The 12,418-nt window shown below is 38.1% G+C and overlaps 1 protein-coding gene across 4 annotated transcripts in view; it reads right to left on the bottom strand.

Moving 5' to 3' along the window:
• tasp1 (taspase, threonine aspartase, 1) overlaps nucleotides 1–5,308 on the bottom strand; it is a 44,691-nt gene extending 39,383 nt beyond the window's left edge. For all 4 annotated transcript variants that reach the window (XR_005637123.1, XM_039783857.1, XM_039783859.1 and 1 more), the window contains exons 1-5: nucleotides 5,118–5,308; nucleotides 4,191–4,395; nucleotides 3,924–3,991; nucleotides 2,506–2,574; nucleotides 55–175 (exon numbers count right to left, since the gene is read on the bottom strand). Coding sequence is in view for 3 of the 4 variants with exons in the window: in XM_039783857.1 (XP_039639791.1) it covers nucleotides 55–175; nucleotides 2,506–2,574; nucleotides 3,924–3,991; nucleotides 4,191–4,353 (421 nt within the window). In the remaining variant the exon portion in view is untranslated. The remainder of the gene's footprint in view (nucleotides 1–54; nucleotides 176–2,505; nucleotides 2,575–3,923; nucleotides 3,992–4,190; nucleotides 4,396–5,117) is intronic.
• Nucleotides 5,309–12,418: the final 7,110 nt, after the last annotated feature.

Below are 12,418 nucleotides of genomic sequence, written 5' to 3'. Positions count from 1 at the left end.
ACTTCAGTGCCACAACAACATTACATAAATATCAATACATGTGTAATAACTCACCACTTATAGCCCCTACAGCACCATAATGCAGCGACTTCCCATCCATGATACTCGCATCACATTCAATTTCCCCTGACAGATTAAGGTTGGAGCCCATGCCAGCGTTTGTAAAAGGAGAGTCCTGAGAACAATTAAAAACATGCAGAGCCTAGAATAAAACTATATTTGCAATGAAACATATTGTCAATGTTAATATGTTGAAGGAAAGTCATTCTTTTGTGTAATATAGTTCAACCAAGAAAATAAAGGGTCACTCTTTCTTGTGGTCCAAAGTGATAGTGCAATGACTAAAGTCAATATCTACTGTAATTCTAACTTTTTAAATCAGCAGCTTATAAAATGGCCCTGCTGAATGCACTTCATTTATTAAATACTTGAAAACACTACTACTTCTACTTTACAAAAATCATAATAGATTGCGGGTGGTGAACCACCTCCTGTAACACAATAACAATCCGATCCTAAAACACTTTGGTTGCTGTCACTGTTATCTGTCTGGGACAATAATGTTGACAATAATTGGCTGTTTACCTAATGCTCCTCTGTTCTTTGATACCATCTAATTAGGATACTACATTTATGTTTTTAAGCCTCATTCTTGGTTTTCATTGATTCTTCATAGGAATTTTGCTGATATAGTTGTGGGCTTGAGGCTAATACTAATACTTAGTAGAAAAGCCTTTGTTGGGAATGACAGCGTCAAAACACCTCCTGTATCAAGAAACTAGTCGCACACATTGCTCAGCTGGGATTTTTGCCCATTCTTCCACACAAACTGTCTTCAAATCTTGAAGGTTCCGGGGGCATCTTCTATGAACCTCTTCTTTCCAGAGGTTATCAATTGGATTCAAGTCGGGTGATTGACTGGGCCATTCTAACAGCTTGATTTTCTTTCTCTGAAACCAATTGAGAGTTTCCTTGGCCGTGTGTTTGGGATGTTTGTCTTGCTGAAATGTCCACCCTCGTTTCATCTTCAGCATCTTGGTGGATGGGCAGCAGATTCTTATCAAGAATGTCACGGTACATTTCTCCATTCATTCTTCCTTCAATTATATCAAGTCTGCCAGTGCCAGATGCTGAAAAACAGCCCCACACCATGATGCTTCGCACCTCCAAACTTCACTGTTTGTATGGTTTATTTCTTCTCCAAACATAGTGTATGCTATGACAGCCAAAGAGTTCAATTTTGGTCTCATCTGACCAGATTATATTCTCCCAGTATGTCATTGGCTTGTCCAGATGTTGTGCAGCAAACTTTAAGCAAGCTTCCACATGCCTTTTCTTGAGCAGTGGTGTCTTGCGTGGTGTGCGTGTATAGAGGCCATGGCGGTCGAGTGCATTACTAATTGTTTTCTTTGAAACAACTGTACCTGCTTCTTCCAGGTCTTTCTGAAGATCTCTGCGAGTGGTCCTGGGTTCTTCAACAACTCTTCTAAGAATTCTATGGACTCCTCTGTCAGAAATCTTGCAAGGAGCACCTGGTCGTGGCCGGTTAATGGTGAAATGATGTTCTTTCCACTTCCGGATAATGGCCCCAACAGTGCTCACTGGAACTTTCAGAAGTTTAGATATTTGTCTGTAACCAATGCCATCCGTGTGTTTTTCTACAATAAGCTTGCGAAGGTCTTGGGACAGCTCTTTGCTTTTACCCATGATGAAATGCTTCTTGAGTGACACCTTGGTAATGAGAAATCTTTTTATAGGCCATCAATTAGGACTAATCCAGCTGATATTAATTTGCACTAATAGGCGGCAGGATTGCTTCCTAAATACTGACAGATTTCAGCTGGTTTATTGGCTTCCCATGCCTTTTTACACCCCTTTTTCTTCATGTGTTCAATATTTATTCCCATTATCATTCCACTTTATTATACATAACTTTGTTCATGGACATACATGTTTTGATTTCTTTATATGTGTGGATAAATTTCATTCCAATAGCCCCATCGGAAATATATTTACTGGGGGAAATGCTGACGCGTTCAATACTTACTTTCCTCGCTGTGTGTGTGTGTGTGTGTGTGTGTGTGTGTGTGTGTGTGTGTGTGTGTGTGTGTGTGTGTGTGTGTGTGTGTGTGTATATATATATATATATATATATATATATATATATATATATATATATAGCACTGAATTTCTCTACACATTATTGCAGCTGCAGAGAGTCATTGTTCTTTATTCCAAGCCTGCCCTGAGGAAAATCACCTCTTATATCATCCAACAGTACATGCATCGGAGGCACGAGCAGAATTAAGCTGTTTTGGATAAACACACACATATGTCAAATTAAGTTTCTTTTCCTTACTGAAAGTTTTTGGGATGTTGTTTTTTTTTAAGTCCAATCTGGGCCTAAGATAAATGTCTTCTACATTAAGTATGTGGGGTGTTATTTAACACCGAGTTAATAAAGGTTGACTTTTTATATTCAAACCTGAATCAAAATCAACCAACCTCAAGTTCAACCAATGCTGCGGCCACTGCTTCCACTGCAAGTGCCCCGGCTTTGAGTCGGTCCACAGCCTGGAAAAGACAGATAGCTACCTTGTTGAAAGTGCAACAGCTTTCCAGTCAAAACATCAAATAAACCCATTTCTCATTTCAGCCTTTGTAGATTTCTTTCATTGTCTACCTTCATCTACGTCAGTTACATAACACTATGATAAGACAGGGACAGAAACTAGAGTAGGGACAGAAACTAGAGTAAAAATAAGCATAAAACATGCAATAAGGATCCTGGATTGAATTAAATTTGACTTGTATGTATGTATGTATGTATGTATGTATGTATGTATGTATGTATGTATGTATGTATGTATGTATGTATATATATATATTTTACAATTGAAGAATTTGGCCTAAATGCAGCACTACATCCAGTTGAAACAGGGCACAGTTCGTCACCCATTTAACACCATTCCTATTGTAAATCAAGGGTGATGGCAGCACCATGAGGTTGTTTTTCAGTCTTACAGATGGAAGGAACAATGAATGAAACCAAATACAAGGACATTCTTGAAGAACTTGCTTCGAGTGCCAAAGAACAAAGACTTCCATTCCAACTGCAAAATTATCTTAATACAGCCAAATGAAAACTGGAATGACTTCAAAACAAGAACTTTAAAGTACTTGAGGGATACTGCCAAAACACAGATTGGAATTCCACTGATTATACATGGAATGACAGCTGTTCATAGATGCTCCCCATCCAACCTGAGCAAACCTCTAAGAAAGTGTAGGAGAAAATCCCAATATCTTACTGATAAAACAAGGTTACTCTACATACTTTCTAAAGACATGAGATCAATTGATAGAACAAGAACAGAATGCATTTGTGCGCAAAAATGTAGTAGAGGGAAGTTTACACATACCTCAGTATTAAGCAACTTTTAGTTATCTAAAATGTCACAACCAACTGAATTGTAGAGTCAGAGCAAGTAAAATTAGACTGGCTAAATAATATGATGAAAGCATTATTTTGTAGTAAGATGTCGTCAATACCAACATATTTGGAATATTTTCAACTGAAATGACATTAAATTATAATGGTGCAGCACTATTCTTCTATTCTTTAAGGAAAGCCCTGAAATGATACTTGATGATCAATGTCAATCTTGTCTGTTGCTCAGCATTCAGAAAGTTTTTAACAGATTCAGTACTGTGAAGTGCCAAATTATCTACATTAAAAGGAATACATTTAGAAGCATTCCATTAAGAATAACAAAGTTTTGTGTACAAACAGTACAAGGTTACAGTATGTTGCTTGTTTACACACACACACACACACACACACACACACACACACACACACACACACACACACACACACACACACTTTACTATAGTAATACCAGTAAAATAAACAAACATACTCGCTGGCAGGCTCTTTTGCACACATGCTTGTACTCCTTGGCTTTAGATTCAGAATGGTATCCTGCTCCTGAAAGCAAATAGGGAAAAAAACAATTGACCATTCATAAAGTGATGAAAGTTGACCTCCTCTAAGCAGAAAACTATACTTGAAGACTTAATGTTTCAGTGCATGATGGATCATGTTTCAATGCCCATAATCGTGTTTACTTATTACCTTACCTATTTCTTTCTAATAAACTCTTGTTAATTATAGTGTGTGCACTTACCTGCATGAACTAAAACAAATCCACCAACACATTTTGGCTTTTGATTCTTGCTTGATTCCTGTATTTTGGACCATGAGTTAGCCAGGGGAGAGGAGGGTTGCTGCTCTTCAGCAGAATTCATTAGACTTTCCATAACCCCTGCATAACTTGATAAGCCTATCATGGCCTATCAGACAGTGGTAAGAAAATCATTTTCATGGCACACCTGTGACAGGAAAATAAATACATACAATGTCATTCAGGGATAATACAGGACAAGATTATCTAACGTTTTTGATGGATAAGACAGATGTAAAGAGCCTCTTGCAAAGCAGCATGGTGCATTGTTCTCAGCTATGTACCACTGAGACCACAAATGCACTGGCACAAAGAGGGCACTAAACTTGTACTAACACTACAGCAGAAGCTGATTCCACCGACAGTGAATTATGTGGTGGAAGTAATGATTCTGCACATTCTCAGTCTTTACAGCACACACATTAATCACTATTCAGTCAGTACTGTCAAACCACTGACAGGGGTGGAGAACAAATAACATTTACCTAAGTACTAACACCCGAGTACAAACATGTAACTAACTAACGTTATCTAAAACGTGCTATCAATAGTCCAGACCCACAAGACTACAAATCAAAACTTGCACATAACATCAAGCTATCACCCATCACGTTAACCTAATTTGACGTTATCCAAACAGTCCCTGCTGTTAATGTATCGTTACGCATGAGAGTTTAAAATGTGCGTTATAAAACAAACGTCATTTACTTTGTGTTACGTGCTTTTTTTTTACTTTCTTTGAATAAAGGACACTAACGTTACTTTAATAAAGTTATTTCTAGTCAAGCTAACAGCCCTTTTTTTTTTTTTTTTTGCGTTAGCTTGTAGCTAACAGCTCGCTAACACACCAACAAAACAATCTCAACTTACAATTTTCACTCATCTCCAGCGACAGAACTGCCTGCTAAGCACGACGTTACCTGACATGTGTTAAATACAAACATGAACGGTAGATGGACTCATAAATCTAACCGAGACAAACTTTGCTGTCAGTCACTTTCACTCCTCTGTGCTAACCGTGCTAACCGCAGCTAGGAGCTAGAGCATACAAAAAGTACTTCCTGGTTCATATACACGTTGCTAGGGAAGTTCGGTCAGCGCAAACAATCGCACACGTGGATCTATGACGTGGATGGAGCTGTACAAAATAAAAGTTGGAGGAAAATGGAATAAAATGCAGTTGCAACAGTTTTTTCCTACAAAATACATAAACAAGAATATGAATTCTTGAGTTAATATTACAACTTGCAACTGAAAAGAATCGTCATCAATGCACTTATTGTTGAGTAGGCTAAACACAAAAATGAATTCAAAGACTTTTTTATGATTTGACGTTTACATTTTTATTACTCAATTTACGAGCTATCATTTTCTGCTTGGTTTATATTTGTTTTGTTTTTTTTTAGATAATTTTTTTATTGATTTTTTTTATAGGCTATTTAGAACACACAGAACATACAAATACAAGAACAAAACCCCTCTGGGGGGTGGCCCCATCCTCCGCGGTCTCGAGGAAAACAAAAACAAACAAATAAACAAAAACAGAAATCCCACCTTGCCTAGTCGCCCTCCTCTACTTCTTGTGATGCTGAGCAATAGGACTGATACCTGTGCTGCTGCACCTTTCCATAGGTCTATAGTAGATGACTTGGTTTTGTTAATCCTTGATGTAGAGAGCTCAACCATAGCCTAACTATGTCCAGAAAATACGCCAACCACTGTTTTATACAAAGCGAGTGGGGAGCCAGCGCTGAGCTATCATTTTCTTGGTTGCGGTTGAGCCTGGATAGGTTTATATTAAAGTTTGACTAGATGAGAGGATATTTGTAAATCTCTCTAACTTTATCATTGTTAAAACATTTGACAAAACATGAAATAATACCATGGTCAATATGATTCTACATGTGAAAAATAGGACATCTTGCTGGCCCCACAGTCTGAGAAAGGCACTGGCATCTATTTTACACTGTGTTGAAACATCTCACACTTTTTCAGCTTTTCTTTAATCACTAAATCTCATTTGCACCAGTTTGTGTCATCATTAATGCTTCTGATTAAATTAGGGTTTTGTGTTTTGCTGCACATTCTTGGGATAAATTCCAAGTTGTGTGTCAAGTTAGACAACTGAGAACTTTTAATCAGAGGCCATCTTTCGCTCAAGAGATATTTTTAGTGCAAGTTTAGGTCTTATAGCAGCAAATCAAGTCCACGATAATCACTTTGCTTTCTCTAGAACAACAGTTGGGGAGGTAGGGAAATGAATAGTATGTGCTTTTCCTAAGATATGGCCTTCTGATAATTAAACCCTGAAGAAAAACATTCAGTTCTTTCCTCAAGTGTGATGAATGACTCAGTACTGCTTTCGACAGACAAATACACGGCCTTCGTGACTACAGTTAGCTCTTAAACTTACTGCCATGCAGTTTGAACTCCCCAGCCATTTTTTCGCTCTTAGCTTTATTCTGTCTAAACATAAAAGATGTTTTATCATTACGGCCTGTTAAAAAAAGAAGTGAACTTCAAGGGATATTATACATGGAAGGTCTAAAAAAAAGACGATCGTTGCTTTTTTTTTTTTTATGTCTAAGACATAAAAATACAGATTGAATAAAATAAGGATCTTCCACTGATGTCCTGTGCTATACCTGCAGGTTATCATATTTCCTATCTCAGAGACCGTAATAAAAAGGCAGCTTAATATTTGTCTATAATGTACCACATTAGAAATATTCCAACAAAACGCAGCAAACTAATACATCGATGATCATCTAAATTCAACACTAGACCGATAACTTATAAGGTCTGAAACAGGCGCTTTTATGTTTATGGTCCAAGCACAAGTTGTATAGTTGGAGCCAAACAAGCACATTCTTTAATCATAATGTGCAGCGTAAAGTTGTTTTCTTTGGATCAAGTCAACAGAGATGAAAGAATGCTGTTAAGCAATTAATGAGGAGAGAGCTGGGACCACAGTGCAGAGTGCTGAAGAGGGGCCAGCTAGCCTTTAGGGGGTGGCTTTAGTATCGCACGCCATCAAATCTCTGTGTGAACTTCTTCTTGCTGTTGTTGATGGTGTGCAAAGGAAAACTGCCAGTCCAGTTTTAATAGATGTAGTTATCTGTTGTGACCTCACAGCCTGCAGACATGATTCATCTGAGGCCTTCTCCGCTTCTTTATCTTGATACAGATTCACAGTTGTACATAACCTTTAAAATCAAATGCATTGACATTTTACTTTAGAGTGCTATGTAACCAGATATTTTAGGATAGCATGAGAAAAGACATTCTTAAATCATCCACTAATCTACTGGAAAGTTAGAACCAAAACATATTCCTGAAAAATTATTTCACCAATAATGAGCAAATTGCTGTTGAAGCATTGGTCAGTGTGTTGTTTTGTGGTGTTATGGCAGAGATAGGAGGTCACTAGCATACTTGTGCAGTGTTGAGAGTTAAGTTAGCATTTTTCCTGTGGAGTTTTATCTCTTCTAAAATATTCTGCTCTATCATCTGGCGGACATGGTAGATACTCATTTGGATGAGTAATGAGGCACTCTGAGTATTTGCGTAGTCAGAGGGAAACATGTGATATTTTGTCTTAGCACATTAAAGAGATTTCTACCTTCCTGTTTATGCTTTAGTCTTTTGTTACATTTAAAAAAGGGAAAAAGCATAATAATATTATATTTAAAAAGAAATTATTCTGCTGGAAAAAAAAGAAACAGACCAACATATATCAGAATTATCCTGCAAACAAAACTGTTGATACATAGAAGCCATAACAGTTTGGATGACTTTTGTGCATATGGTTTAAACATGCTGAACATCTATCCACACCAAATCTATTCAACTTGGGTTCAGCCAGCGATCAGGAAGGAATTCCTGCTGCTATGAGCAGGCAGAAAGCAGGCACGCTCTGGTGTGAAGAGACATGTTGGATGGGGACTTTATCAAATACAGTAAAATAAACAGAGGGAGCCGTTGCAACACATTTTGCCAAAGCTACAACCCACAGGAATCCTTCAGGAAAAGAATAGTCACAGTGTGATGCTTTTTAAAGCCAACCCCAAAAACCATTCTAAGGATGTAGACTAAACAAAGTACCACTCAGTAAACCACTTTATTCACATAAGAACATCACAATGCATTTCATGACAAATTGCTCTTACAGATGAATTACAGTATTCTTGACACATTAAAGGAGCAGTCATGATTAACAATGACATTTTTGTCATATGTTTATCATATTCATGGGAGAAGACAACGTAGAGAATATAATGGGAAAATATGTTCAATTAATGTATAGAGGCGTGCATCAGATTAAAGGCAGTCTGTGCACAAATGAGCTAGTCTCTACCGACGTACTTCTCCGAGGTTTTTAACTGCTTTCGTCAGAAAAGCGAGCCGCTTCTCACATCTGTGGAACAGATGAGCATAATATAAGACAGGACACAATGGATGATTGGGGCAGACAAGTGTTTGATTGAGAAGGTTGAAAAGAACCGCACACAAACCACCAAACTATGGTGTTTTTATGTTGGCATAGGGTTGGCATTGCATCAAAGACAGCACTCAGCGATCACAGGACGGATTCTCTGACAGTGCGGGAGCGCTGCACAACTGTTTCCATCTCTAATTACTGGACATTAGAACTATTTAGCGAAGTATCTTTACAAATTAATGTGAAAAACAGTGCTTTGTTTAAATTTGTGTGTATGCATTGTGGCTGAGGAATTCTTTTCTATCCCAGAAATCATCATTACACCCTATACAGGCTTTAACATGCACTCTATGGATTCACTGTGTCAAACCTTGTCCGAGGCTTTCAGTAGGAGACCTTTCAATTGTCGTTGGCAGGATATGTAAAACTGTAAATAATTCACAGCTTCTAATTAAAGCCTCAAGGGCCAGTTGAACATACGTGTCTTATGCCCATTTTTTCATTCAAGCTCCCCACAGAGTAGAAGTATTTAGTCTGGGTGCCTGGGTAGCTCACATGGTAGAGCAGGTGCCCATAGAGGTTTACTCCTCGATGCAGTGGCCGTGGGTTTGACTCTGACCTGCAGCCCTTTGCTGCATGTCATTCTCCTTCTATCTCCCCTTTAAAGTCTAAGCTGTCTTATACAAATAAAGGCCTAAAATGCCACACAAAAAAAGTATTTAGTCTACATAGGCTTGAACTACTGTGAAACCACCAATTACTTTACTAAACAAATCATGTGTCTTATCATTAGGCATGATGATATAATCCCTTCACAGACATTTAAAAACCCAAATAGTTTGAAAAACCCATCAAAGGATATTGACATAAGAACAGGTATAAACAACAATTGCCATAATTATAATTCCATTAGCCCCTGGGCTCGCTTTAAGTTACGGGTAATTTTGTGCATTTCTTTGTAGATAATTGTGTTCCTTGCTGTGCATTATGTTGCTATGATTATAAGAAGGATATGAAAAACATATGTATCAAGCCAACAAGAGATTAGACGATGCAATGTTCCTGCTATTGACTTGTAGGTACAGCCAGCGGCTTAATCTCCCTGTAACCATGACAATAACAATTGCCTACGCAGTCTTACACAAATAGATCCTCCAATGTTTGGCGTATACAGATTGTGCCCTGCACAATCAGCAAGTCACTGGAAACAACCAGCCAAGATTTTTTTGCTGCTCATCATGTTGTCTGCATTACACCTGTTGAACAAGTACTAAACCACAATGATCAAATAATGACATACAGTAGCTAGCAAATACTAGACACAATGTCATTATTTGAAATCACCCTCAGTTACAACAACGAAAAAGCCAGCAAAGTCCACGGTATTATTGTTAGTTGATTTGTAATTGGTGACCAAATTCACAAAAAGACAAAAAAGCCATTTATCATGATTGGACCCAGGAATCCACAATACAACATCCAATAACACTTTAAGGCCCTCCACACCCACACAGGACTGACTGATTAGACCCTTTAGTGCTGGAAATAACGTGATTTGGACCAATAAGAATGATAACAGGGTACGTTCTCCTGCTCTAACAGGTGTAACAACACTAACAAGAGAGCGAGGGGAGATGTCAATGAAGCCCCCAGATTGCACATGCCAAGAAGAGGTCTAATCAGCCAACATAAGTGAAAACACCTGTGTGACATGGGTGCGTAGGGGCTTTAATCTCATACCTAAATCTTTAGTGTGTATTTCAGTATAGTATAATAGTATAACAAGTTGTTAGTGTAAACAGCAATGCTTGAAATTTTCAAGTCTGCTCAAGCCTAATAGAGAAAGAAAAGGTCAGAGGTCAGGGCCACACTTTGGATTTAGCATCTTTTACAAGGACGCTTCAGCAGGGTGGGAGGCTTGCTGGCAAAAGGTGGTTTGAACCCAAAAGTCCAGTCTCCTTCTTAATATACCCCCCTTAGATATAAAAATATTAGAGAGAACATATTAGCTTTATTTAGAGCAAGATTGCCTAAAAACAGCAGTCCCTACATGCCTCAGTGAAACATCTGTCAATAGGGTTAGTTTAGTACCACAAGCCTCTTTCAAGATATTCTATGTGATTCCAACTCTGGCCATTAGTTATGTCTTCACTCAGTTTCTGAACAGAAGCACTTTGTGTGCACTGGTGCTTATAATGTTGCAAGATCGACATCTAGTGGTTTGGCTTAAATAGTACAGACGTAAAAACTCCAATGGCCACTTCATTCAAATCTCATCTTTGTTTAAATGTAGGGTAAAGGAAGATACTTTAATTTGCTATATATTATCAGGGCTCTGGCTAGCCCTGTAGCCCTGGCTATGATCTGTAGATGTCCCATTGTCGTTTTAAATAGAACAGTCACTGATATATACTATTTTAATATTTCGTAAATCCATATTAGATAGAGTGGAAACTAATAAGGATGTTACAAGGACAAATTATGAATCGCTGTGCAAGATGTGAGAGCTGATTACTGTGTCTTAATTTCCCTAAAAGGGCGATAGCTCAATGAGATAAAGATCTTTAATTTGACCGTTTATACGTCTGGTGAACACTAAGAATTTTGCCACCTTGGTTCTGGTAAACGTAAATGCACTTTGTGATGTGAGTTTTCGATATAATAGCCCAAATGGAACAGGAACATAGCTTCCACCTATACTGTCAATTTGCTGTTAATGTTATAAATGTATTTTTGAAAACATTTTTACTCAGCTGTAACAACTAAGCATTGGATTTCACTAAAATAACCCTCAATTTAAAAAATCCGGATCTGGATTAGAGTACAGCTTGGATGAAAGACATTTTCCACTCTCAGATAATAGTCAGCGGTCTCAGGAGCAGATGGGTCTGGACCAGAGCAGATCTACCACAACAGATGACAGACGGTGGTCTCTGGAACCAGCCTCTCACATATGACAGCCAAACTGGTCTGATCTGATCTATGTTACTGTCCTCTGCCATGAAGAAGGAGCAGGTTAGTATGTATTTGTGTCCTTTTGTGTGTTTAGTGACAATTATTAAAGTCTCATAATAGTTATCTTGGATACTACAGGCCAAAAGTATCCTAACAAACTGTCCTCATGTTGCTAATCCAAACAATTACAGTCCAGGGTCAATGCAAGGCAAGGTGCAAGCATATTAGGAACAATTAGCCCATCATGAAAATCTGGACATATTATGCAACAACTATCATGAGAGTTCTTATAAACAGTCATTTGTTTTAATTTATTTTGTTCTAACACAAATGTTTCAATAACAGGACTAGTCAGAGGTAGATTTAGGTAGGTTATAAAAATATTGGCATACAATACAAATCTACATAGCCTATCATGCACCTGCATCAATACACTTTTCTCTGCAATGGGATCAAATTCTAACTAAAAATACTGCATTACATTGTCGTATATTGTCAAAAATAAAGATATTTATTTTAATTTTCCGGGACTGTTTCCTCGCTAAGTGTACTTGTAGTGACTCCAATATGTGCAGTTTGCATCAGAGTGGACATGCGTTAGTTGCCAAACACCTCACACCAAAGAGGAGGATGAACCGCCGGAAACAACCTACCCTGCCTCCCAAGTGCGTGGTCCTTATCTGAATGACTGAGCAGTCGGACCAATCGCGTGCCCACTTCCTCGTTTTAGACACCCAATCATTTAGCTAGGATTCGTACACATAATTTACGACGC

The sequence above is a fragment of the Perca fluviatilis genome, chromosome 19, assembly GCF_010015445.1.
Source record: "Perca fluviatilis chromosome 19, GENO_Pfluv_1.0, whole genome shotgun sequence".
NCBI classification, from domain to species: domain Eukaryota; kingdom Metazoa; phylum Chordata; class Actinopteri; order Perciformes; family Percidae; genus Perca; species Perca fluviatilis.
Note: the sequence above shows the minus strand (reverse complement) of the source record. Positions and strands in the feature narration are given on the sequence as shown.